At 44.2% G+C, this 26,035-nt stretch overlaps 4 protein-coding genes across 6 annotated transcripts; 3 read left to right on the top strand and 1 right to left on the bottom strand.

Annotated features, from left to right (window-relative positions):
* Positions 1 to 293: 293 nt before the first annotated feature.
* On the top strand, positions 294 to 5,455 carry LOC115400044 (ATP-binding cassette sub-family G member 4-like). Its single transcript, XM_030107695.1, has 14 exons — positions 294 to 522; positions 1,256 to 1,373; positions 1,494 to 1,626; positions 1,704 to 1,754; positions 1,896 to 2,041; positions 2,413 to 2,536; positions 2,627 to 2,741; positions 2,816 to 2,958; positions 3,047 to 3,145; positions 3,423 to 3,591; positions 3,676 to 3,776; positions 3,908 to 4,066; positions 4,286 to 4,404; positions 5,236 to 5,455. Exons 1-14 carry the CDS (start codon positions 294 to 296, stop codon positions 5,453 to 5,455), a joined length of 1,926 nt encoding a protein of 641 aa, XP_029963555.1.
* Positions 5,456 to 7,265: 1,810 nt separating this feature from the next.
* On the top strand, positions 7,266 to 9,113 carry LOC115401218 (LYR motif-containing protein 9-like). The gene is made up of 4 exons (XM_030109442.1): positions 7,266 to 7,552; positions 7,770 to 7,984; positions 8,623 to 8,715; positions 8,788 to 9,113. Exons 2-4 carry the CDS (start codon positions 7,859 to 7,861, stop codon positions 8,800 to 8,802), a joined length of 234 nt encoding a protein of 77 aa, XP_029965302.1. The 5' UTR covers positions 7,266 to 7,552; positions 7,770 to 7,858; the 3' UTR covers positions 8,803 to 9,113.
* Positions 9,114 to 9,116: 3 nt separating this feature from the next.
* On the bottom strand, positions 9,117 to 13,357 carry LOC115400557 (intraflagellar transport protein 20 homolog). Its single transcript, XM_030108532.1, has 5 exons — positions 13,299 to 13,357; positions 12,069 to 12,205; positions 11,880 to 11,965; positions 11,524 to 11,627; positions 9,117 to 10,486 (listed from the first exon to the last, which is right to left on the bottom strand). The coding sequence occupies exons 2-5, from the start codon at positions 12,193 to 12,195 to the stop codon at positions 10,405 to 10,407; spliced, it is 399 nt and encodes a 132-aa protein (XP_029964392.1). The 5' UTR covers positions 12,196 to 12,205; positions 13,299 to 13,357; the 3' UTR covers positions 9,117 to 10,404.
* Positions 13,358 to 15,765: 2,408 nt separating this feature from the next.
* On the top strand, positions 15,766 to 24,582 carry LOC115400535 (porphobilinogen deaminase-like). 3 transcript variants are annotated; one of them, XM_030108482.1, is made up of 14 exons: positions 15,766 to 15,924; positions 18,150 to 18,203; positions 18,364 to 18,436; positions 19,541 to 19,590; positions 19,857 to 19,912; positions 20,095 to 20,172; positions 21,304 to 21,381; positions 21,527 to 21,602; positions 21,996 to 22,109; positions 22,207 to 22,245; positions 22,395 to 22,514; positions 22,590 to 22,652; positions 22,835 to 22,921; positions 23,008 to 24,582. In XM_030108482.1, the coding sequence occupies exons 1-14, from the start codon at positions 15,901 to 15,903 to the stop codon at positions 23,179 to 23,181; spliced, it is 1,086 nt and encodes a 361-aa protein (XP_029964342.1). In that variant the 5' UTR covers positions 15,766 to 15,900; the 3' UTR covers positions 23,182 to 24,582. The 3 variants fall into 3 exon arrangements, with proteins under 3 accessions (XP_029964342.1, XP_029964341.1, XP_029964340.1); XM_030108481.1 differs by lacking the exon at positions 15,766 to 15,924 and adding an exon at positions 17,923 to 18,055 and having other exon boundaries at positions 22,590 to 22,643; XM_030108480.1 differs by lacking the exon at positions 15,766 to 15,924 and adding an exon at positions 17,923 to 18,055.
* Positions 24,583 to 26,035: the final 1,453 nt, after the last annotated feature.

The raw sequence follows: 26,035 nt of genomic DNA, 5'->3' as shown, positions 1-26,035 counted from the left end.
AACAATGCTGGTCTGACTCTGTCCAACTTCCAGACTTTCCAAAGAAAGTATGGGGAGAAAAAAAATGTAGTTATCCATGAACACGTGATACGGACGAGCGTAAACAATCTGCATCAGGACAGATCTGATCACCTTGATCCTCCTTAGTGTGGATGGACAACTTTGGGGAAATTACCTTCAAATGTACCAACAAGGCAATAAAAGCCCACAGAAGTTTGATCAGACAGTGGAGGAGTTCAGGAGTTGAAGTGTTTTCGTTATCTCTTCTGTTCACCTGCAGTCAGACAGCTGGGATGGACAACAAGGCCTTGGAGCCGGACTCGGTGAGCGTCCCGATGGAGGAGGGCGTGTTGTGTAACGGAGCCAGTCAGGACGCCTCCATGCTCACCCACCTCAAGAAGGTGGAGAACCAGATCACCGACGCTCAGCGCTTCTCACACCTCCCCAAACGCTCGGCCGTCGACCTGGAGTTCATCAACGTCTCCTACACCATCCAGGAGGGGCCCTGCTGGAGGAGGAGAGGTGACACACACACACACACACACACACACACACACACACACACACACACACACACACACACACACACACAGCTCTTCGGTCAGTCACACCTATTGAGTCCCCTTTTCTTCTTTTTTGAGGAATTCAGGTTTTTGTTTATTCATTCTCTGCACAAAAACTTGAAAAATGCTTCTTTCAGATAGCTTTCAGCTGCATTGTGTAAAAACCTTTGTGTGTATTGTGCAACAGTGTTTTCCTCCATCCAGCCTCTCCTAATTACAGTGTGGACCAGTTCCAAACTATCGGTGTCGGCTATGACACGGACGGTACAGACTCAAGAGTCTCCGCATAAAAGCAGAAGGAATGTGGGAAACAGCAATATGCAAAAAAAATGAAGCTGCTACCAGATGTAGATTCTCAGATGGTGCATCAATTGTTGAAGTGGCTGTTGACGTCTTTCATTTACACAGGATCGAGATTTTTCTGTGATACAGTAGCAGCTTTCTGTTGTGTTACAGTGACATCCAAGACGGTATTTACCCTTATGTTTTTATATGCAACTCAAATCAATTCAATTTTATTGATTCAACACCAAATACTTATCCAACATTCCCACATGAGCAACAGAGGAGACGACGGAAAGCAAAACTTCCTCTTAGCAGGAAGAAACTTGCAGAACCAGGTTTCAATGTGGAGAACCAGGCTCAGGTACAAATCTACATGTTTATGCAGTCTTTATTTTTTTCATTCCAAGGATTCAAAGCTTTGCTGAAGTGCCTGTCTGGAAGGTTCTGCAGTCGGGAGCTGATCGGGATCATGGGGCCTTCAGGGGCCGGCAAGTCCACTCTGATGAACATTCTAGCTGGGTACAGGTGAGAGCACAAAAATCACCCCTAAATAAAATCGCCACCATAGTTTGGTGTGTAAATAAACTAATGTGGCTGCAGGTTAAAGAGCTCCAGTTTAACCCACATGTCCCTCCTGCTCCTCAGGGAATCAGGGATGAAGGGTCAGATCCTGGTCAACGGGAAGCCCAGGGAGCTGCGGACCTTCAGGAAGATGTCCTGCTACATCATGCAGGAGGACATGCTGCTGCCTCACCTCACAGCGAGGGAGGCCATGATGGTGAGCTGCTCCTCAGCCTCTTCATCAGCATCATAACCGTCATGGTCATCCTCCGTCGTTCGTCCTCTTCACTGCAGGTTTCAGCCAACCTGAAGCTGGATGAACCCATGGACGTGAAGAAAGAGCTGGTGAGCTGAACAAATAACAACTGCCGATGCCAATATCCAGTATTGGGTCCGGATACTGGATAGATTGGTAAGAGAGATGTTGCAGACCCTAAGCCGGCCTGATGCACCCCCCCCTCGGTCCTCTCTACCCCTCCTATTCAGGTCAATGAGATCCTGACAGCTCTGGGGCTCCTGGACTGCGCTCACACTCGCACCAGCTCGCTGTCTGGCGGTCAGTGCAAACGTCTGGCCATCGCCCTGGAGCTGGTCAACAACCCGCCCGTCATGTTCTTCGATGAGCCCACCAGGTGAGACGGAATCAGCTGCAATGTTTAGAAGGCTCCAAAGAAGGGAAAACACACAAAACTGATTGAAAACAATAAGAAAAAAAACACTGAAACTGGCTAAAAGAACTTGAAGAATTCAGTGGATAAATTTGCAGCAGCTGAAATGGTTCTTCAGCTTATTGGACTCTAAATTGTAGACGGAGTTTTGTTTTCATTTGTGGAGGAAGATGAAAGACGCTGCTTCAGGTCAGAAATAAAAAGTCTTCTTTAATATGGATAACCGTGAAACAGAATTTACAAATGTGGCTCCATTCTTATGACGATGATTCTGCAGAAACTCCTTGACCTGTGTGTGTCTTCTTCACTGGTCGGTCTGGTCGCTGTGTTTCCAGTGGCTTGGACAGTGTGTCCTGCTACCAGGTGGTGTCTCTAATGCGCTCTCTGGCACTGGGAGGACGAACCATCATCTGCACCATTCACCAGCCCAGCGCCAAACTCTTCGAGATGTTTGACAAGGTGTGTGTGAGTGAGTGTGTGTGTGGATTGGAAGTCCTGTTGCCAGTTTGAAGAAAACATTTCCTGCTGTGTGTCGTTGTTCCTCCACAGCTCTACATCCTCAGTCAGGGTCAGTGTATCTACAAAGGTTCGGTTCCGTACCTCATCCCCTACCTGAAGACTCTGGGCCTGTACTGCCCCACCTACCACAACCCGGCCGACTTCAGTACGTCCACCACACGTCGCTTCCACGCAAAATCCATCCAGCTCATCCCTTAAGTCTGTCTCCCTCTGGTTCAGTCATCGAAGTGGCCTCAGGAGAGTATGGAGACCTGAACCCGGTGCTGTTTGAAGCCGTCCAAGGTGGAATGTGCGCTTTAGAGGAGAAGAAGAGTCCGTGTGACACCAACAGCTCCTCGGTCTGTACGGCAAAGTGCACCATGGTGAGGTTCAGCCGGCTGCCTCAGTGCAGGCCCCATTAAACTTTTATCAAATCTCTGAAAGCTGCATGACTTGGTTTTGTCCCTACAGGATGGAGGGCACATAGAGAGTCATACGTTTGCCACCAGCACTCTGACACAGTTCTGTATCCTCTTCAAGAGAACCTTCATCACTATATGTCGAGACCAGGTGGGTGACCACCTCTGTTCACCAAACGCTCCCCAATCAAAGCAGGAGTTCCATCAGGGTTCTCAAAGCGAGGGAGCTCAAGCTGTTATGAGGAGATTAAAGTTCAAGGACTTTAATTTGATAGAATTATTTTTAATCAACTTGTGTGATTCAGGCCTTGTTTACATGTTATTGTGTTTTCACTGGAAATCATTGCCATGGAAATGACAGTCAAGTGAAGGAATAATGATGTTTGATCACGTTTGGTCTCTGATGCTTCCATCTGCTGTGTTCTTAGGTTCTGACCCACCTCAGACTGATTTGCCACATCTCCATAGGTGTGTTAATAGGTTTGCTCTATCTCAACATTGGCAATGATGCCAGCAGGGTCTTTAACAACACTGGATTTCTCTTCTTCTCTATGCTCTTCCTCATGTTTGGGGCACTCATGCCGACGGTGTTGACCTGTGAGTATGACGGAGACGGGCTGTGCTGTGATTTCCGCCTCCGTCCGTCTGTTCGTGTGTGGTGACTTGTGCTTCTGTGTTCAGTTCCTCTGGAGATGTCAGTGTTTCTGAGGGAGCATCTGAACTACTGGTACAGCCTGAAGGCGTACTGCCTGGCCAAAACCATGGCTGATATTCCATTCCAGGTCAGCAGCAGCACGGTCACTCAACTGTTTAGAGAAATCAGTGCAGCGTTGGGTGTTGTGTGTCTGGGAAATCAGAAGATGATGGATCAGAGCTCCACTACAGCTGTCAGAAGGTCTGCCTTTCCTTGCAGGTGATCTGCCCCATCATGTACTGCAGCATCGTGTACTGGATGACAGAGCAGCCACCTGAGGCCAGCCGCTACCTGCTCTTCATCGCTTTGTCCATCTGCACCGCCCTCGTGGCCCAGTCACTGGGCCTGCTGGTCGGCGCCGCCTCCACCTCGCTACAGGTACAAGGCTGCCCGGTTCACTGAGAAATCTGCTCCACAACATGTCAAGTAATAAATACACAACCAAAGTCTAAGTCCACCTCGACAGGTGCTTCCATCTTTACTGAAATCAAATCAAAGTTCCGGATTTCAGTTCAGTTTCTCTTCTCGATTTGTGTTTGTTCTGAAGATGATCTGAATCCTCAGAATGCAGACCGTGTCGTGTCCGCTCTCCTGCAGGTGGCCACGTTCGTGGGACCCGTCACAGCCATCCCAGTGCTGCTCTTCTCCGGGTTCTTCGTCAACTTTGACACCATCCCCAAGTATCTCCAGTGGAGCTCCTATGTGTCCTACGTCAGGTGTGTCCCTCTGAACTGGAAAATACTTTTGTACTGTCTCTCTGTTTTCACATCCAGTAGAAAAGATATTAATTTAAACCCTTTAAATCCCTATAAAAATCTGTCCATTCATTTAACAACCATCTATTAATCTATCTGCCCATCCAGTCATCTGTCGGTCCACCAATGATTCATCCCTCCATTCTGTCACAGAGCTGTCATTAGATCAGCCTGTCTGTCCAGAATTTGCCATCCATCAAATTCAGTTGGAGTTACTTAAAGACATTTAACTTTGAAAATGAGACGAACTTAACGCGTATAATTTCAAATGTTGTTCTAGATCTGAAGTTGCATTTACTCTTCAGGATGGTAAACATTACATTTCCAGCTTTTTTGTACACAATTTTAACAGTTCAACCCCTTTTTTCAGCATTTTTCTTTTTTTTTATGTTGGCATGTTGTAGTTTTTGTATTTTCGGCTTGTTATAAAAGAAAAGTTTTGCTCTTTTTTTCTTCATTCATTCACGTAATTTTAGGTTTGTGTCCTTTTCTTGTGGTTTTACCTTTTTCCTCATTTCATTTTTGCCATTTCCTGGCATCTTTTCAGCCAAGAGACATGAGTCCTTTTGACTCAGCCGTTCAAATAAAATAGAAATAAAAGTAAATGTTTTGGATAATTTTGTTAAAACTTCAGGAAACTACTGCAGAGGGAACCTGTAGCTCCAAAGCCACATGTTGCAGACATATGACCTAATAAGGCATCCATTATTGATCAATCAATCAGTCGATCCTTCAATCTATCAGTTTATTTATAATCTGTTTGGTAACAGCTCAGTGTCATTCCTTCCTCAGGTACGGCTTTGAAGGCGTGATCCTGTCCATCTACGGGATGAACCGCTCTGAGCTGGAGTGTCCGGGGAAGGCCTGTAAGTTCCAGCAGCCTGAAGAGGTGCTGCAGCTGCTGGACGTGGAGGACGCCAAGCTCTACGTCGACTTCATCGTCCTGGGCGTCTTCTTCCTCATCCTGCGGCTCGCCACTTACCTCGTCCTCCGCTACAAGATCAAGCCTTAGAGATGAGCTGCAGCCGCAGACCCTCCCTTCACTGCTACACACTGCTGAGAAAACTGACCCGACACGGACCCGGACCGAGGTCGAACACACCGAACACACACCGGCCGGCCTTACCTCGTCCAGACTGAGCCATTCCATCCTGGTGCTGTACATTTCATCACGGAGAGAACACGCTTCTCCTCTGTCTTCCACTAACCTGCCAGACTCCTCCAGACATACGGTGTTTACACAGCTCCTTAAGGCAAAAACCAGAACTGTTGCACTGAGAATAACTGCGATTCCTGAGAGGCTACATGAGCGCGTTCTTCTTCTCTCATCGCCCGATTGAACTCATCTGTTATATTCAGTCACCACTTGCGATAAATCATTTGTAATCTGTAGAAGTAAATTCAACTTTACTGTGATTGAAGAGATTTTTTGTACTTTCTACTGTAATAAAATGGAGAATCTTTCTAATCTTAGCTTGAAAAATAATTGATGACCCTTAACCAATTCACTGTGTTGTGCAGCGCTAATATTTTATGAATATGCAATTAAAATACTATTTAAGCACACTACAGGAGTTGTTCTTTGTCCACTGACCTGCTGCTAAAGTCATTTCAGATGCTACCTAAAAGCATCTGGACTTTCCAACCAAGCTCTCACCTGTCTGCAGTGCACTCTTTCAGCATGACGTCCAGCTTGGTCACATCTAGTTCCAGCACTCAGGACTTACTTGAGCCTGAAGAGTCGAGGCCAGTGTTGGGAAAGTAACAGATTACTTGACTGGCCAATGCCATCCAACTATTGACTGTAATTGCACTAAAATTAAATAAATGTATGGCCTACAATTCAATCAGTTTCATCCTGGGAAAATATTGTGATTATAAAGGGCTATAGTGACACTCTAATTTTGCAGCTGCAGACTGATCAGACTACAGCACTTGATATAAAAATGGATTTTGTGGGCAATTACATTAAAAAAACTCCACTGTAACGTACAGAAGACTTATGAAACTTGTGTCAACCACCAAAGGAGCCTTGTTGATTATAATACAGCTAATATTGTTTTTACCATGAATACATTTTTTCATCATTTTTATGAAACTTTTCAATAACTTCACTGTAATGTACAGTAGACTTATGAAACTTGTCTCAGCTGTCAAAGGAAACCCTGCATTAGCATGACAAAATATATATTTCCAAAATGACAGTGAAGTTCTTGAAAGTTATCACTAATAAAACAATTTTTAAAAAAAATGGATTTATTAGAATGCTATCCTTTGATAGCTGGGTAGAGTTTCAGTGATCTGTACTGTAAAGTGAAGTAATTGAAAATTACCACTCAAAGAATTTCATGCAAAATGTGGAATAGTCTTTTTTGTCAAATGCTGTAGGACCAGCAGGACTCCAGTGAGGGTTGAGACAAGTTTAATTAGCCTACTGTACATTGCAGTGAAGTTATTGAAATTTATTATAAATAGAAATACTTAAATATGACTAATAATCTGCCCCTTATTCCACGTTTATATAATTCACATGGATTGATTAAAAGACCCGCATCTCTAACTTGTTGAAATTAATAATATAATGTGGAGCTTATTTGGCCCCAGAAAACCAGGAGACAAAATGTGTCCTGCCGAATAAATGACCCCCCCCCCCCCCCCCCCCCCCCCCCCAACCCCATATACTGTTATGGATATTTTTAGATCAAATGATACAAAAGCCTTTCTATGGGCGTGACCAGCTCCACTGCATTGTGCAGAGTCGACAGTAGAGGGCAGCAGTGCGCGTGCACACCGTCACTGCAGCCCAGAGGAAGACAGTGTGCCTCACTTCCTGCTCGGTCTGTGTTATGCATTGACCACAGATTCTGACGGTCAGTCATCAACATCAACATCCACCGTGCCGAGTGTCACGCTGATTGTCCGCACGAGTCGAACTTATCCGAACAGAGCCAAACATTCGGGCTGGCTGTCAGCAGAACCCGAACTGAGCCGAACATCCTGTTGACTGTCAGCAGGAGCAGAACTTTGCCGAACAGAACCGAACCGAACCGGAAAAACCCGAGCCGAACAAAGAGCAGGCTGCTGGATGGTGTGTGCAGGGTGCGGAGAGGTCAGCGCGCGCACAGACACACGCACGAAGAAAGAGACTGAAATAAACACACACACGCACGCACACACAAATAATCCAAAATGTTTGTTGAGGGTCCCTGTGAAAGCTGAACTGATGGTGTAACTGCACAATTGTACTGTACTGTACTGTAGAAGCATCATGTTTACAACGCAACTTTTCAAGTGAAAACACATGGTTTTTGTGTTTTCTGTTTCAGAAAAGTATTGCGTTTCCACTGTGACGTTTCGAAGGTTTGCTGCCCCGTTGCTCACCTGACCCCGGGGCTGTGTTTGAACCAGCAGCCTGATGCCGCCGCTGGTGGGAGCCGAGCTGGTCCAGACCCCGGTGCAGCTCTACCGATACCTGCTGAGGTGCTGCAGGCTGCTGCCGTCCACAGCCATGCAGAAGCACTATCAGCACGCCATCAGACAGGTGAGACCAGCTCAGAGCTCCACGCCGTCAACCAGGTCACGGGTGGCTCGGAAGAAACTGGGAACTTTAGGACTTCATTATAGCATCAGAAATCCCCAACTCTGCTACTGAAAATTAAAGTTAGTACACTTGCGTTGCTTTTTTGTCTGTCAACCAGGCCGCAGTTAGCAGAAGGAAGATGCTCTACAATCTGGATGTTAGTGGAAAGAAGATGCTCTATCATCTGGATGTTTCTTGGAAGAAACAATGGTCCAACAATAGGAAGAAGTCATGACATTGAGAAGAAGATGAATGTACACTAATCCTAAGAATTAAAGAGGCTCTCCTCATGCAGTGAACAGGGGATTCAGTGAAATAGCAACTGTCAAAATGAGCGCTCCGGTTACGCTAACAGTGAGTGGGACAGAGAGACGGCTTTACAAAACGCTGAACCATCAGTTTTTACTAACTGAGGTCTAGTAGTAATCTCTTATTAACCTGCTAATAAGTGCTTGAAGACAATGTTGCCAGAGGGTCAGTTTTGAACCTTGTGTTCTGGGATTAGTTCAGAACATCTTCAGAGTGGGACCATTAGCTTATCAGAACCACGTAGCGTCCCGTACGTCATCCCGATCCTTTGCTGTGTGTTGGGGCTCCAGGGTTACAACAGCCATTCAGACGAGGACGACCCGGAGAGGATTCAGCTGATGATCCAGAGAGCCATAGCAGACGCTGACTGGATCCTCCACAAGGTCAGGACCAGATCAGGAAAACCAATCGCCATCAGTTCAGCGGCCTGACCATAACTCTCTTGTGATTGACAGTATACCAAGAAGTGAGCTGCACGATGGGAGTGTGCGACGGCGCTGGAACCGAACGTCCTGTCTATTAGCTTGCTAAATGTCATGTGGTTAGCGTGAGCTGACCAGTCTGGACAATACAGAAGGCTGTGTTATAACTGACATTTTTCTGTTTGCAAAGAACACGAAGGGGGCAGAGGTATGGTGGAGGAAGCATCATGGTTTGGGGCTGCTTTGCTTCATTGGGGCTAAAATGAATTCAGTGCAGTATCTCTTAAAATGAAAAATACTGGTCAGACAATCTGATCAGTGCTGGATCGCCTCTAGATTAAATAAATAATTGATCCACCAGTGTGCATGAAGTCATGTTTATTGAAACAACAACCGCAACAATGATCTGTTTGTGCAATCGAGGCTCTTCAAGTAAACTGTTGTGTTGTGGGAGCTGCTGCTGCAGCGTGCAGGTCGCCGGCGGCTCTTCTGGAGGCACTGGGAGGTTCTGGAGAGAAGAGCTGCGGCGGCGCCTGGACTCCTCGCCGCTTCTACATTCAGCACACATTCTGACGCTGTTAGTGACACAGAGAATCCTGTCGTCCAGAGGAGGAATGTAGAAGAAGCTGGCTGATATTCTCGATGACTCACGCTTTAAATAAACCACTCTAAATAACTTGTTTTAAATAATATATCCTGAAGATAACATGTAAAACAGACGGCAGCGACGCTCGTCCAGTGGTCTGGACCGATGAAACCTTCACATCCAGATGTTTCCCTTGATTTGGTGCAGTGATGAATGAAACGTGTGTGATAGAAGTTACCGTATTTCCCAGAATATAAGTCACTATTTCAGTTGTTTGGTTGCTCATACGATTTAGCAGGAAGTGACTTGTCTCTGTATTCCAACAAAAACCTCCATTCATACTGAGTGACAGCAGAACTTTGTCACAGAGTTAACAGACTATTACAGAAATCCCGTTACAAATTCTTCAGAGGTGAATGTGATTTCTTGCAGCTTGTCTCCACAGGTGTGACTCGTACTCCAGAAAGTACAGCACCTTCGGTACCTTTTCACCAAACCTGCACTTGGTGCTATTTTTCAACAATCTGCCATTATGGTGCAAAATACAATGAAATGTCAAAAGTTCTTCATTGGTGGATGTTTTGGTCCCGTAGTGTCAATAAAATGCTGCAATGTGCAACAATTAGCTTTTTCTTTAGAGCATGAATTCCCCACTGGTATTTCTTTATCCTTTTGTTGTTGTACTCTGCTCAGCCTCACTCCTGCATCGCAGATTGAAATTCTTACTTGGTTGGATCCAAACATTTTTGGTGACTGATGTCTGAACTTATCTTGAAGTTATCAGGAGAAATGTGAGAATGCCTGCTGTTCTGTACCGTGAGGAGGGAATGAAAACCTCCTGATCCAGTCAGGAACTTCGGCATATTTACAAAATGCATGCAGGTGCTGCGCCTGTCTGCACCGATACAAAAAGTCAGAAAAGTAGATACGGAGGCGAGTCTGGGGTATAAATAGTAGAAATAGCCTTTGGATCCAGAGCTCCAGCTCCCTGGCAGAGCGGGCGGACTGCTGGAGGAAGAAGACGCTTCAGGCACTCGGAGGTTGGAGGTTTGTGGTCGACAGCCTCACTTCTGCAAGATGAACTGGTCGATGAACTCGTTCTGCTCCGACTCCACTTTGGACAGAGCTTCGTACTCGATCCGATACCTGCAGCAGGCGGCAAACAAAGTCTGGCTTCAATCATTCATTCAAGAATTCTCAGCTGAGATAAGACGAGTGACGCAACAGTTTGAGTGTTTATTTTGTTGTTGTTGATTTTCAGCACCAGAGAACTCTGACAGAAATGAGTCTGTCCTGACCGATAGTGAACTGCTAATACATTTAAAGAGTCAGTCTTTTTAATCTTAATAACAGGAGAAAAAACAACAGTAGCCTTTGGAACTTTGATTGCCAGGCAACGGATTCTTCTTAAATGAAGGATCAATTCCCTCCAACCTTTAGGATGTAGATTAATGACCTGTTACAGTATTTGGTCCTAGAGAAAATTCACTTTTCTACCAGAGGCTGTGCGTAAGAATCTTACACGACTTGGAAGCCCTTCTTAAGTTATGTGAAGAACCTGGACGTCACTATTGCTGAACAATTTCATGACTGAGCCTGTATTGCACATATTAAAGAAGTCATGCTTCGTATTTTTTTTTTCTTTCCATCGTCTTGACTTCCACCGATTTATCTTTTAATTTTTTATTTGTACCAGGGCAATTCTGTTACTGTAATTAATTAGATTTTTTTTCTTTCTACACAACAACAATTTTCAAATGATATATGTGTGACATACCATACTGAGTGGTACAGTAACATATTGGGAAGTGTTTTTGTTCTGTATTTTTGTAGTTCTTTCTTCTTCAAATAAATTTTCTATAAAAGACTTGGTGCAAAAAAAAAAAAAAGAGTCAACCTAAACCTCGTTCACTATCTTCCCAGCCCTAGACCTATAACTGCTCAGAGGATTCAGGATTCTGCTGGTTCACATGTCTCTGGTGGTGAAGGAGCTGTTTTGTGAACTTGCTTTAGCCTTTTGATATGCTGGCAGAACATAATAGTCTGCCTTACGTTTGTCATTCTCATTAATATTGAAGAATCGACAAAATGTTGGATATCGTTGGTTCTCTCTTGCAGGACGTGACGTCAGCTCTAATGGACAGTCAGAACTTCTCCAGCTGATCTTGAAGAAAACTCCTCACCTCTCCAGCTGCATCTTCTTCTCCGCTATCAGGGCCTGCAGCTGCTGCTGCTGGGCCTCTCTTTGTTTGGCCACAGACTTGAGCAGATTTCTGGCTCCGATGGCCTGACAGAGAGCAGCAGGTGGAAACTTTAGTGTCACATGTTGTCAGGACAGTTTGACTTTTCTGCATGTGATCAGCATTAAACTATAAAAAAAACAAAATGTGCTCAAAGTGTTTATTGATTTCAGCCACAGTGAAGTCAGGAGTTCAACTTCAAAAAGAGAGATCTAAGATTAAAGAGTGTTCTTTTGTTTTGTTTTTTAAAGATGGAATACATCCAGATGTTGAGGACAACTGTCAAATATCCAGCTCACCTTCATCTTTTCTGTTTCTGCTTCCTTTGCTAATTCGTCCACCAGCTCAATGAGGCCGCCCACGATCTTCTGAAACTGTCCGATTTCTGGGAAGGACAGAAACACACATGACCAAGCAGTCGTGTCTGGAGAGACTGGCCGAGCACACACACACACACGCACAGACACACACTAAAAACATCCTCTTACTGTCCACAAACTCCTTGCACTCCTCTTTGAGCTCAGACGTCTTCTGGCTGGCTTCGGGCTCCAGCACCCGCAGCTTGTTGAGCTCATCAAAGAAGAAGCCCGCCTCGGCCAGCGGGTCTTTGGCCATGGCCCCGGGCCTGAGGCGCAGGAGACAAACAGGAGGAGGCCACGTTATGAAGGAGTCAACTCACCAGTTAGACCAACTCATGTCACTTGATTACATGCATTTCGAATAAAAATGCACATTATTGCAGTATCTGTTGAAAAGACACAAAGTTGGATGACTGAAATACTCTTACAAAATTATTTGGCACAAATTTAGAGATAACTGAATGAGAAGCCAATAGAAGCAAAATATAAGCTGGTCAAAGACATTTTTTATTTTATGGGGACTCAATCATCTTTCCAGCAGTGTCCCACATTAAAAATAAGAATGGAAAGCAAAGCCATGTTGGATGGCTTGGTGTGTATTTCATACAAGAAATATGTGGAAAATGTGTTGATTGCAGTGAGATTATTTTAGATGACCCTAAAAACTTTTAACTCCTCTCGAAATGAAGGTCAGGATTTCGAGTTTGAACGTAAAAGTAAGCAGACATCCTACAGTTTGTTCCCTGTGAGACCAGCAGCGGACAGGTGCCTGGATGAACAGGTGTTTTGGACCAACTTGTTTCCCTGTTAACTGGTGACTCACTTCCTTGAACGTCCGCTGTTTAACTGCAAGAGTTAAACCCAGAACCACAAAACGGACGACACTTTGAAGCATTATTGTAAATGCAGTTTACCAGCGTTCGCTAAGACAGCTCTGCGATTTCTGTTGGGCTTTTGAACATCGGCAATGATTGCCAGTAAAGGAAGTCAGTCACCAGTTAACGGGGAAACCACTTAATCCCAAACACCGGTTATAACACGGTTTGTATTGTTTCATTGCTCTCCAGCTGATTGGTCCCGGTGATTGTTACGGTGGACAGGAGCCCACGTGAATCGGTTTGTACCGGTTGATCCCTCTCCCGTTATGTAGTGAACAGCTGTTGTTACGGTGTTACTGCTAGCTTCTAGGCTAAGTTCTCCGCTTGAATTAACTTACTAGCTCCGTGACGCTAGCCTGTTTGCTAAAGATGGATACGGGGCGCTCACCGGCCTCTGTGAGGCTTACTTAGTTTGGTTGAGTAGTCTGGCTGTACTAGTCAGCGTTGACCTGGTTAATGGTGATAGAAATGCTGGTTTTACCTGTTTGAGACGGTGTCCCGTGAACCGACCGCAGCCTGTCTATGTGGCACAGCGAGCTGACCGGAGAGGAAGCCCCGCCCACTGTCTCCGCTGCCCGGGTAACCACACACTGCTGGCCCCGCCCCTTGTTCCAGCAGGGGCGGGCATCACGGGGCGGGGGGTTAGGGGTGGGTTACCACTCACACGACCAGTGAAAGTTTAAACGCACCTTCTCATTCAATGTTTCTTCTTTATTTGTATTATTATTTATTTTGGATTCTCACGAAGGCATCCAGACTGTGAACTAACACAGGTGGAATTATGAGAGAACCATGAACACGAACTGTGTATCAACCTGATGTCTGCACAAGGCAACTGATGGCCCCAAACCCATGAGGGGCCCGTTTACATCTGGCAAGAACTGTGATCTTTCAGTGTGATTGGGCCTATCAAAAACTGGGCATGCTCCGGATGAAACGGTGGCTGTTCGATGGTATCTCACCCCAGACCTGAAATCAAGCATCGATCGACTCCTGGACAGTCCGTGGTGGATGGAACGAGCCACTATGTCCCAGGTGTGCTCGAGTGAATCCAGGTCTGGGGAAGTTCCAGTCCACAGTATCATTGCCTTCATCACACAGGAACTACTGACACACGTCGGCCACATGAGGCCAGCATTGTCCTACATCAGAAGGAACCCGGGCGCCACTGTACCAGCATTTGGTCCCACAGTGGGTCTGAGGAGCTCATCCTGGTGCATGAAGGCAGCTTTGAACAACTAGAGACTGAAATTTTTGTCCATTCTTCTTTCTGAAACAGTTCAATCAAATTGGATGGAGAGCATCCGTAAACAGCGATGTTCAAGTCCGTCCAGATTTTCAAATGATCTTTGATCCAAACCATCCACTGTAGCTCTGGCTGGGTGTTGGAGGTTGTTGTCCTATTGGGACGTTAGCTCGCACCCCCGCTTGTCTCAAGTCTTTCATCAGACTCAACAGGTTTTCATCAATCTATCTTCCATCAGCTCTGAGCAGCCTCCCCTTTAATCCTGAAGAAAAGCATCCCTATAGCATGATGCTGCCTCCATCGTGTCTCACAGAGGGGAAGGTGTGTTCAGGGTGATGCAGTGTTTTATGCTGTTACAATCATTTGTAATTAATCACTGGATAATCAGTCATTGATCACATAATGATATATGTAGGTGATTCTGTTTTCTCCACAAGTTTCCTCAAATATAGACTTTTTAAGATAATTGTGATGCATTTTCCTTGTTATCACAGTCTGACAAGCTGTGGACTCATGATCTGAGCACTTTAATGTGAACAGAAACAAACTGAAATGGAAAACTACATGGATGACGCAAAGAACTTGTCCTGTGGTTTTGACAGAATCATCTTATTCAGAAAGACTATATTTGGTCACATTAATGAAAAAAGATAAGAATTTGCAATTGAAACAATCCAACAATGGTTGATTTGAAAATCAGACATTCAGTTTTAGACACCCCCCCCCAAAAAAAAACAAACAAAAAAAAAAAACTGACATGGCTGTTTTAAGTTTGAAAAAAATTCTACTCTCTTTTAATTCAGTGCAGATATCTTCTCTTCTCAAAAGTATTTCAATGTATCAGACGTGCTCTTTAAAAACAAAAAGAAAGAAAAAAATTCTATTTAAAAAAAGAAAGGAAATAGATAAAGAGGAAACTTCAATCCTTGCCCAAATTAATTTCAGTTCGAAGGCCACATCCAGACAAATTCAGAACATTATGAAAAGGTCTACAACTAAGTGAATATACTTTTTTAATATGAAACCTGAACAGGTTGACATCGTATTACAGTAAATTCACTAAAATGCCATCTTACAAGACAAAATGTAAAATCTCCAACTCTTTCAAACTTTCCCCTCTGGAAGGAGGTTCTGGGCCTCCAGGGTCAGATCAGAACCTCATGACAAAAGAACAGTTTCTTCCCCACACCTCCCTCATGAACAAGGCCTCATGTGTGACACAGTTGAATGACATGTTTAGGAAGAGGACTTTATGATTCCCTATGAATGTTTGACGCCTATAGATAGATAGATAGATAGATAGATAGATAGATAGATAGATAGATAGATAGATAGATAGATAGATGGATTTCTCACTCCATCCACACATTCTCCATGATCCATTATGTCCTCATATTTATAAGTGGCAGGTCACGTTATATTCAGATGTACAGGTGACACATCATCATTAGATCATTAATGACAGTGACCTCTCAGTGACCTCTCAGTGACCTGCACGGCACACGTCATTATCTTTAATTTCAGTCAAGATGAACAATTACAAAATGCTTCAAAAATTAAAAAAAACATTTTCACTGTATTTTTGTGTTTTCGCTGTACACGTGGGGTGAACTTTGAGGAATTCTTGTGCGGCTGCGCCGCCTCGCGGAAGGAAGCGGAAGCGGGAGCCGGAAGCAGGAAACGACCTCCAGCGTGCCGGGCCAATGCCACTGCAGTGCGGCCGCTCCATTCAGACATGGCAGCGGCGGCACCGTGAGAGCGGCGCGCTGATTTAACGAGCACCGGAACCCACCGCTTCCACCGGGGCTTCGCGGCCGCCGTGAGCCCGTTCGCCATCATGTCGGAAGAGGCCAGTTCCTCGGTAGGTCTTCATATACAGTGCATGCAGCGCGTGCAGAAATTCAGCGCTCTCTGCGGCGTGTGTGCGCGCTTATTGGCTTATATCTGCGTCAATCAGCGTATCCTTGAGCTCTCATTGGCTGGGAGGATGGAGGGGGCGGGGCCTGTGAGTTTTGACAGATAGCTTGAAAAGGGGCTAATGAAGGCTAAATGTTTCACTGTTGAGCTCTGGCTGTTTTAAAATGCCTCCTGTGTCATGTTGGAACAAAATACTTTCATATTTACATCGATAAACCGTCCACAGAGTTCAGATAAGACCAGAAGCAGTGGTCACTGGCTTTAGATTCAGTCCAAACCGCGTGTTCTTTCTGCTTTTTTACACTTTACGAGCCAAATTGTTAGCTAATCACCGATTAAAATTCCAACAGCAGTGCGAGTTTTTAGCTAGAAAGTACATTTAAAGTGGCAGTTTGGATTTATAGCAGCTCATTCACTCTGCACAGACTCTCTGGTGTCGTGTTGAACTTTAGTTTCCCTCCCAGCTCTGATCTATCAGCTGTAAACTCAGTAACAGCGTGTGATTCATGTTTTAATATCAGTGTTATCAGATCATGAGCAGTGCAGCCTTTACCATGACTCTCTACCGCTTCATAATCTACTGAGGAATGTGGAGAATTTTCATGACGTGAAAACCTTGAATCTTACAGAAAATACTTAATATTGTCAGATTTTTCAGTGAAGTTCTGAATGGGACCAGCAAGGGGAAGTTAAGCCTCTTTTCTTATTACACAGTGAGATGTGGGGATTAAAAGAGGAGAAAAACATGCGTATCAACAGTTTTTACATATGTGCGATATAAAAATGACTCGGTGTGTAAATGTTTGCATGTAAAGTGCATCAATTCTCTGCAACTTCCACCTGACAAAACTTTAAATGTGAAAGAAAATACTAAATATCAGTTATAATCAGTATGATCAAAAGCTGAGAAATAAAAGTGAAAAAAAAACAACGAAGTTCACAAACTGTCTCTAATCTGAACATTTACTGATGAAAGTTGCAAAACTGTGTTTTTTTTGAACACAGATACATAAATAATGCCTTTATATTCCATAAGTATTCTCACTGATTCCATTATAAGAGGAATTATTCATTCATTTATATACCGTTTTATTTCCCAGATGATTCCACCAACCTGGGTTTATTTATGGACCAGTTGGAAGAATCTGGCTGAATAGAGACACAAATAAATTCTCTATTAGAATATTTGAATTGAAATTGATGACACGGGTGGAGGCGAAGCTCTAAACCCAGGGTGTCAAAGATCAGACCAGTGGGTCAAAGCTAGAACGTGAGGGATTTCAGTCTGGGCTTAATTCTATTTTAGAAAGAAACCTTTGATTTTTGGACTTTGGATTGAGTTTTTTGGACATTTCACTGTATTTTTAAAGGGAACTTTTTCATTTAAATTGGCTTTATGTTGAAATTATAATCATTTGCAGTCGTAATCTTTTGGTTTTGTGAAAATGTTGACATTTTCCAAACATATACTCTTCACCACAACAATAAAAAACTTTCTAGTTTAACTTTAAAGGTTATTATGGCGCTGTTTTCCTGGTCTGGCCGACTCTGGATGAGATCAGTGTCTGTGAGTCTCCTGAACTACACACTTTTTGTGGTCAAAGTGTGTTCATCTTATTTGAATATGTGGTTTTGAACCCTGTCGTGTAAGAGGGAGTGTTATTTTATGAGATGAGGTAAAGTGTAAAAATAAAGATTTCTTCTGGGCTCCTCAGTTGCGACAAGCTTGCTGTTATCTGCTCTCGTCCCGTCAGTTCAGAGCAGAGCCGGCGCTCTCCCCGCTGGCCACACCTCTGATCGGGACCCTCCTTAGCTGCCCATCCCTGCTCCTCATAACGGACGCCATGAACTGGCACACTTATCTTATAGAAGCAGAGACATGAAGGGGTGGAGGTCCCTCAGGAGGGAGGAGGAGGGAGGGTGTGTGTGTGTGTGTGGTCAGACGCTCTACTGTTTAGTATCTGCTGGGACTATATGACCTCAGCGGGGATCCTCACACACCGCTCAGCGTACAATAGGCGCCACAGAGCGAGGAGCTCAGGATGATGGAGGAAGGACCTTACAAGTACATCAGGGTGAGGAGAGGGGAGAGGAAAGGCAGGGGAGAGAGGGGGATCGCTGAGGGGAGACATGTGCTGGAAGCTGAGGCTGTTTCTTCTTCCTTCACAGGACGGGAACGGCAAGGTGAGCCGCGTCATCCGGATCGGGACCCGGAAGAGCCAGGTACACATCCCTCTCACCTCCCACCGTCCTGCCTGTAACGCAAACCTCACACCAGCAGAAAGAGCTCAGAAAACCCCAGCCTGCTTTGAGCTGATCACCTCCAGCCTCTTCTTCCTCCTCCTCTTCGGCCCGTACTGATTTCTAACGGTCTGCTCTGCAGCTGGCTCGGATCCAGACGGACAGCGTGGCCGACAAGCTGAAGGAGTTGTACCCGGACGTCCATCTGGAGATCGGTGAGAGTTTACCGGATTTACTTCCTCTGCTGAAAGTTTGAAACCTTTCCTGGTTGGAGTGTTTTTCGTCTCGTACCCGTTGCTGTGTTTTCCCACCTCGTCTGCCTGGTTGGAAATGTGTCAACTTCACCGCATGTTGATTGAATCTCTGGTCAGTTTGTACCGAGGCGGCGGGAACTTTCATGTTTGTCACAAAATTATTGTGATATGAATATCGATTAAAATGAGATCTTCTGCTGGATTTTAGTAGATTTCTCAAATATTGTGAAGTTATTTACATGTTTTAAGCTTTGATTTGTAGAAATTGACCAAAAAAAATGTCATTTCGTTGTTACTAAGCCAGTAAAAAGATTTTGTTCTTAGAATAAAACAGGAAGTGTCTGAATACTAGGAGTAGGCAGGTTGAATCCCAGAGATGAGCTTCCTCTGTGGATCTGTCTGATGAGATGGTGTCATCTGTGGTTTCTGTGTGAGAAGATGAGCAAGTTTCCTCTGAATGGAACGGCACAACGTGACACACGGACAATGATGCCAGGAAACTGTGAGAATGTCTTAATAAAGAAAAGTCTTCCTGTTCCTCGTCATGCTGAGGCCACTGCCCTGTCTGCATGCAGAAATCCCCATAACACCGGGGGATGAATGGATTCAGTGATCAGACCAGTTGGTCCGGTCCGGTCACTCAGTTGTTCTTCCTGTAGTTGAGGGGTTTCCATGGAGACGTGTTGCTGCTTCGGCGTGTGTCAATCCAGCGTTAAAATTAAAAACCGAGCCTCTCATTCCGGTCAGGTGTGCTGCAGCTGAGAGTCGTTTCTGTCTGACCTGTTTCCAGAAAAAACGTAATCGTCTTAACCGTTACAGCAGAATCTCCTAAACGTGGAGAAAATCCAGGTTTTTCCTATTTAATCAGCTATAAAACACAGCGTCTCCTTTGTTAGTGAGCTGCTTACCAGTGAAGGAAAAGATTTTTTCCATCAACCCTTTGTTTGACTGTCACTGAAAATTCAACCTGTTAATTTTCCTCCATTAAACCCAAGGATGTGTCCAGTTCTTGTGTTTTCTACTTAAGTTCTTTTTCTCAACACATCGTCTGTGTTTGCGTTTCAGTCGCCATGTCAACAACCGGAGACAAGATCCTGGACACGGCTCTGTCCAAGGTGAGTCTGTCCAGCAGCACACGAAACACTACCTGTGTGTCTGTAGTTCTTTGTGATAGCCACAAGTTTTTCCATAAATCAATGAAAAATTAGTCAAAACACCGAGATGAAAGGAAAACATAGCCGTAATTATTATTCTGAAGAACAAATCTCAAAACAATGTGAAACATCTGTATAATGTTTTTATTTGATTAAGTTTTTATCACATTGCTTGAAAAGATTATTCCATATTTACTAAGTTTGTAACATTGTCCTTATGTTTGCAGATCGGTGAGAAGAGTCTGTTCACTAAAGAGTTGGAGAACGCCCTGGAGAAGAACGAGTGAGTTGCCGACTTCTTTTTTTCTTTTTTGATCCCTAAGAAGCAGTGAAGTTTAGTGAGAGTCCGTCTGATGTTCAGTCATGAAAGGAGAGCCGCTGGTCCAGCTGGGCTCGCTGCGTCAAAAGATGCTTTATTTTATTTTATTTTGTTTGTGTGCGTGTGTGTGTGTGTGTGGTCTGCAGGGTGGATCTGGTGGTTCACTCACTGAAAGACCTTCCCACCACGCTGCCTCCAGGATTCACCATTGGAGCCGTGCTCAAGTGAGTGCACGTCTCATTTCAACTCTTTTAATCATGAAAACTAAACCTGAAGCAGAAACAACAAACCACATGAAGTACTGACAGCCAGACAATAATACTCTATTTTCTGGACTATAAATCACTTTGTTTGATTTTTTTTGCTGTTTCTATTTAAAAAATGAACTGATATGTTAAATTATAGACACATCCCAGCTGTGACCACTAGGTGTCTCTGATTGACAGCGAGAAGCTGCTACGCTTTATCACACAAGTGACACCTTTATTTCTGTTTCCTTCAAATGATCTGTTAAATTGATGTGAGGGACCTAGCCGGTCAAACATGAGGATTTCAGAAAGAAAGCTATTTATTAACGAAAATGTTTCATCAAATTAACTTGTTTTTTAAAAGAAGTCAAAAGAACCAAACCAAATTAATGTCAAGTTGACACAAAAGAACCAAAACCAAAAAATGATCTCCCTGCCCCCCTTTTGAGGGAGGTGATTTGGTTCCAGCCCACAGCTCTTCCTGTTCACGCTGCTTGCCTGGACTCTCTCAGCACCGGCAACACACAACCTGACTGAATAAAGCTGATATGCATGCTTACAAATAGTATTAAAGTATATCAACTAAACTCATACCAATGCATAAACACACTCAGTGTTAAGTGATATAAAATATATTTGAAGTGTTGGTGAGGAGCGTGACCCTCTTGCTGCTGTGTGACTGGAGGTACAGCCGTCACAATTCATCACAATGACAGAAGAATGCATGATTTAAAAAGGTGCTGAGAATGTTTTTTTTTTTTTTTTTTTTTTTTTTTTTTTATAATTAGACAAAGTGTTGAAAAGCACAAGACTTCTCAGAATAATGTGGAGAATAAATCCAGCTTCTAATGTAGTTTTTCCTCTTCGTCACACGTTTGTTTGATGGGTTGTCCAGATTTTACTGTAGGAGTTCCAACACACTGAAACACTGCTGCTGTGGACTGGAGTAAAGAAACAGAGCCGTCAGGAGCAAGAGAAATCGATAGAGAGATAGTTTATTAATCCCAGGCTGGGAAATTCAAGAGAAAGAGCGCTGGTGTGTTTTTCCTCATGCCCTGACCAGCGTTTACTGTTCCACCTGTTTCACTCCTTGTCTGTTTACTGCAGGAGAGAAAACCCCCATGATGCAGTGGTCCTGCATCCCAAACACGCCGGGAAGACCCTGGACACACTGCCCGAGAACAGGTATGTACACACACACACACACACACACACACACACACACACACACACACACACACACACACACACACACACACACACACTCTGCACCATCTCAACTTACCTGTTCCTGTACGCCTGCATCAATAACAATTGTGTGTGTGTTCAGTGTGATTGGCACCAGCTCTCTGCGTCGCGCTGCTCAGCTGAAGAAGAGGTTTCCTCACCTGGACTTCAAAGACATCGTATCCTCTTAAAAACTTTGTCATCATTATTTATTAATAGTAATAAATTATTGTATTGCTTTTTAATGTATTAGTAGTAATGTAACATTGTGGACGTGGCGATAATCCTGACTGAAAGGTTTGAATCCAGAGGCCAGACCTGTGGAATACTACGAATTGATGTTTAAAAAAAAAAAGAAGAGAGATTTAACAGATAGTCTGTGATTAATCATTATTAATTCTTCAATTTGTGACCAAGCGATCAGTTTAATGCTCAGAAGCAGTTTGATTCTGGCCACTGTTCAAAACATCCCAAACACCAGCGGAGCAGCGGTTCCTCTCGAGCCCTCCACCGCTGGGCAGTTTGTTTGTTTGTTTGTTTGTTTGTGGTTTTCCTGAGCGTCGGCCCCTCAGCGCGGAAACCTCAACACCCGTCTGAAGAAGCTGGACGACAAGGACGACTTCTCCGCCATCATCCTGGCCGCAGCCGGCCTGAGGAGGATGGGCTGGGACGACCGCATCAGTCAGGTACCGGAGCCGCGCCCGGGCCGGCAGAGCCCTGTGAGATACCCTGACCCCTGACCTCTGACCCCTGACCCCTGACCTCTGCTTGTGTCCTGTGTAGATCCTGGGTCCAGAGGACTGCATGTACGCAGTGGGACAGGTAGGAGCTGTGTGAGCACTGCATGGGGAACGCAATGTGTGCGCGTGTGTTTTATAAATGTGTGTGTGTGTGTGTTTGTGTGTGTGTGTGTGTGTGTGTGTGTGTGTGTGTGTGTGTGTGTGTGTGTGTGTGTGTGTGTGTGTTGTCAGGGAGCTTTAGCGGTGGAGGTTCGAGCCCGAGACGCAGACATCCTGGAGATGGTGTCAGTCCTCCACGACCCCGACACGGTGCTGCGCTGCATCGCCGAGAGAGCCTTCCTCAAACGGCTGGTACGCTCACACATACACACACACACACACTGGCTGTTGTGTTTCCTGTGTGACGAGCTGAGCTCTGCTCCGCAGGAGGGCGGCTGCAGCGTCCCGGTCGCCGTTCACACTCAGGTGAAAGACTGCCAGGTAAGAACGGTAGGTAAAAGAAGTCCTGATCGCCACACGCCCGTCTTCCTGTCTCCAGCTCACATCCACCTTTTAGAGCATCTTCCTCCCACTCATTGATGTAGCTTCCCTTCAGCTCGTCTCCATATGAGCAGCTGTTCGTCCACCAGGGGGCGATCACAGCGCTGACTGACTGCCTGTTGCTGTTCCAGCTCTACCTGACGGGGGCGGTGTACAGTCTGGACGGATCCGAGAGTCTGAAGGAGACCATGCAGACCAGCATCGCCGCCGAAAGCGAGGTAAGCGGTTCGATTCCGTGTGAACCGGCGTGTGCTTGACTGGGAGAAGCCCCTCACTCTGTGACCCTCCCGCCGCCCTGCCGCAGGCTGTGCAGAAAGTGGACGAGCAGGTCCAGCGGGTCGGGGTGACGGCCGCCAAGATCCCCGGCGACGCCCAGGACCGCGCCGAGAAGCTGGGCGCCGACCTGGCCGACCTGCTGCTGGGCAAAGGAGCCAAGGAGATCCTGACGGTGGCCCGGCAGCTCAACGACGCCAGATAATCCCCGGCCGCCGCAGACATGGGACTGAACCCAGACCGTGAGCGGGAGCTGCTCTCAGACACAGCGGACCTCATGGAGACGCCTCCTCCTCCTCCGCCCGCCCCCCTCCTCCTCCAGAGGCGCCAGAACACACCGCGGCCTTCAGACGCTATCATCACAGGACAAACACCACCCGCATATCAGTAAACACAGAAAACCACTACAGACACAGGAGAAAGAAGCCTCGGTCCAAAACAAGAGAAAAATGGAACAATTCATATTTATATGCATGAGTATAAGTGTATATTTAACCACAGAACCTTAATGGGGATGCCTTTTCCCACCCAGTCCTGGTAGAACAACTTTTAAAGAGTGAATCTGTAGAAAGTGTAACGGAGATGAATTAAGGTAATAAAACATCGCAGCAGGAGACGGTAATTATGAAGACCTCAAACTACAAAACTACAAACTCAGTATTTCTTCTCCAGATTTGACATTTTCATACACTTTCAGTTGTTTACAACCTTTTTGAAATGCTCTGAAAAACACACTCATGTTCTCTTCTGGATCTGCTCTCAGCTGGACCTCCGTGGCTTATTTTCATCATCCGACTACTTGAATCTATCAGAGATCAAATAAGGTGTGCCAACACAGTGCTGGAAGAACCTCTCTCACCATTTAGACCCCAAAGATAAAGAGGCTGCTGCACTGACGGGAGTTTGCTCCACTCCACTGGCTCATTCTGCTCCTTCATGCTTTTAACTGTAACACTGGGACCTTTTAAAGGGCGTGAAACCCTCAACTGTGGTTCACTGCTTGAGTTTACCGAAGGTGAAACTGTTATAGACTAAATATTAGACAAGCAAGTGCAAGAATGTGGGAAAAAAATGTGTGCTTTCACTGTTTTCCTTCTTTGAATTGGCAGTAATGTATAAAAATGGCATTTGAATGATTCCATTTGTCTCAAACATCAAATCCCCCAGTATTTCAGTTTGCTGTTAAAGGTTTACACACAACTTTGGAATAATCACCCCTCAGGTAAAGACGGGCCATTTTTAAAGTAATGGAGCCAACAAGATTATAATAATATATTAAAATAACGTTTCACTTCCAAGAGAAGCAGTTTAATTGATACTTTAATAACATAATGGTTCATTGGCAAAATGTAAAGTTATGGGCTTTATTCCTTTTCTTGGTTTTTCAAAGTGCCGCTGTCTCCTGGTAAAGTCACATCGCTCCAGTGAGGCTGTTTTAACCCGTAGGCCTCCTCCTTTATTTTAATTTAAACCTCCTGAGAACAAGTGAGGTAACTTTAGCCATATTCGTTTCCCAGCTTTAATTTCTCTCTGAGTTCATGTCTGTTCTTTTTTCTGTAGACGTGTTAACTGTTTCTCTTTCTGTTGTCAATAAAGATAAAGATGTGAAAACATTTTGGGATTCTTATCTTTTTTTTCTTTTTTTTTTTAACCTGCTGTTAGTGAAAAATGAGGTCAGACACACAAAGGTCACCTGTGAACCAAATAATTAAAACCAAACAGGATGTCGAACGAGCGATTTACCACACCGGATACAGCTGCGCCTTTAATTCAGAAGACAAACTGCAAATCAAAACACAAATCTGAGCCCCAGACAAACCCCAAACCCCACAAGATCCTCAAAATACGAAAATATTGCAGCTGCTTGAAAAGGACAGCCTCTCTACACACACACACTTAAATTACAAAAAGCTTTAAATTAACAGCTGTACACATTTGGTGATATGTTGAGACAATAAATATCGAAAAGGAAGCGACTGCAGTGATCTTAATAATTCAATGAAATGTTTGAATAGATTGAGAGAGAGATGCTAACGTAGCAATCAGTTGGACCGTGTTCACATAGCTTTTATTTTCCAAACTAAATAAATCTTTTCAATTGGAATCAGATTAAATAAAATTCATTGCTAAAATAAGCAAAAAATATGGAAAATGAGTTTTGTTTTAATACTTCAGTTTATTGGCCCGTGGATAGCATCTGAATGCTAACTAAAAACACATTTACTTGATGTTTATTTAGTTCTAAAGCCCATTTTTCAGAAAGGTGATGTACTCCAGTGATTTGCTCACTGGTTAAGGTAGATTATGCCAATGCTTTGGAATGTTTTCATGTCAAACGGTTGTTTTTACATGCATTCGGGATATTTTTTATCTTTTTAAACTGATAAAGTAGAACTCTAACCCGAAAACCCTGTGATCGCATCACAGTGCTAACAGTCTCAGTTATTAATAACGTGATGATAATGACCGTGGATGTTGGTTTAAATGTATTTATAGTAGCAAAATTAAAAAAATGAATGTATTGAGTTTAGAAAATCTTACAAGGCAGCAGTTTTGATGCTGGTATCAATACTGCTGCTGGATAAAGGTATTTTCCTAAACATGCTAAATTATGCTAATAAACCATTTGCATCAAACTGAGTTTCATTTTTTTTAAATGGGTTTTTAACTTTTTGCTAACCTGTGAAGATGATTTAACTAAATGTCTGAATAAGAACCTAGCCTTAGGCTTCAAGCTAATTCGTGAACAAGAACATATAATGTCCAGAAGCAATGTCTGTGTCACTTTATAGGTGGAAAAAAAATGAATAAATCTTTGCTTTTTGCAATGCTAAATGCTAAAAGTTAACAGCGGATTTTTATTTATTCATTTGTTTTTTACATAACTTAATTTGATCATATGAAAATAAAAGCAATCACTCATTCCATGGAAGTTTTCAAAGCTGCAAATGCAGTCAACACCTGAGATACAGAGCAAAAATCTCTCACATGCTAATAAAATGACCCTCTGTTACACATTTTACTCATAACATCTCAAAAAAAACAACACTTACAAATAA

Source organism: Salarias fasciatus, chromosome 14 (genome assembly GCF_902148845.1).
Source record: "Salarias fasciatus chromosome 14, fSalaFa1.1, whole genome shotgun sequence".
Taxonomy (NCBI): domain Eukaryota; kingdom Metazoa; phylum Chordata; class Actinopteri; order Blenniiformes; family Blenniidae; genus Salarias; species Salarias fasciatus.
The sequence above is the reverse complement of the archived record's forward strand: the minus strand, read 5'-3'. Positions and strand labels throughout refer to the sequence as shown.

Coding starts and splice junctions, on each gene's coding strand:
- LOC115400044 (XM_030107695.1), top strand. CDS start 294: ATGGACAACAAGGCCTTGGAGCCGGACTCGGTGAGCGTCCCGATGGAG. Junction 2,537..2,626: donor TCTTCGAGATGTTTGACAAG/GTGTGTGTGAGT, acceptor GTTCCTCCACAG/CTCTACATCCTCAGTCAGGG. Junction 3,592..3,675: donor CATGCCGACGGTGTTGACCT/GTGAGTATGACG, acceptor TTCTGTGTTCAG/TTCCTCTGGAGATGTCAGTG.
- LOC115401218 (XM_030109442.1), top strand. CDS start 7,859: ATGCCGCCGCTGGTGGGAGCCGAGCTGGTCCAGACCCCGGTGCAGCTC. Junction 7,985..8,622: donor ATCAGCACGCCATCAGACAG/GTGAGACCAGCT, acceptor TTGGGGCTCCAG/GGTTACAACAGCCATTCAGA.
- LOC115400557 (XM_030108532.1), bottom strand. CDS start 12,195: ATGGCCAAAGACCCGCTGGCCGAGGCGGGCTTCTTCTTTGATGAGCTC. Junction 11,966..12,068: donor GTGCAAGGAGTTTGTGGACA/GTAAGAGGATGT, acceptor TGTCCTTCCCAG/AAATCGGACAGTTTCAGAAG. Junction 10,487..11,523: donor AAGAAGATGCAGCTGGAGAG/GTGAGGAGTTTT, acceptor CGCCTGCTGCAG/GTATCGGATCGAGTACGAAG.
- LOC115400535 (XM_030108480.1), top strand. CDS start 18,023: ATGATGGAGGAAGGACCTTACAAGTACATCAGG. Junction 21,382..21,526: donor GACACACTGCCCGAGAACAG/GTATGTACACAC, acceptor GTGTGTGTTCAG/TGTGATTGGCACCAGCTCTC. Junction 22,246..22,394: donor GCATGTACGCAGTGGGACAG/GTAGGAGCTGTG, acceptor GTGTGTTGTCAG/GGAGCTTTAGCGGTGGAGGT.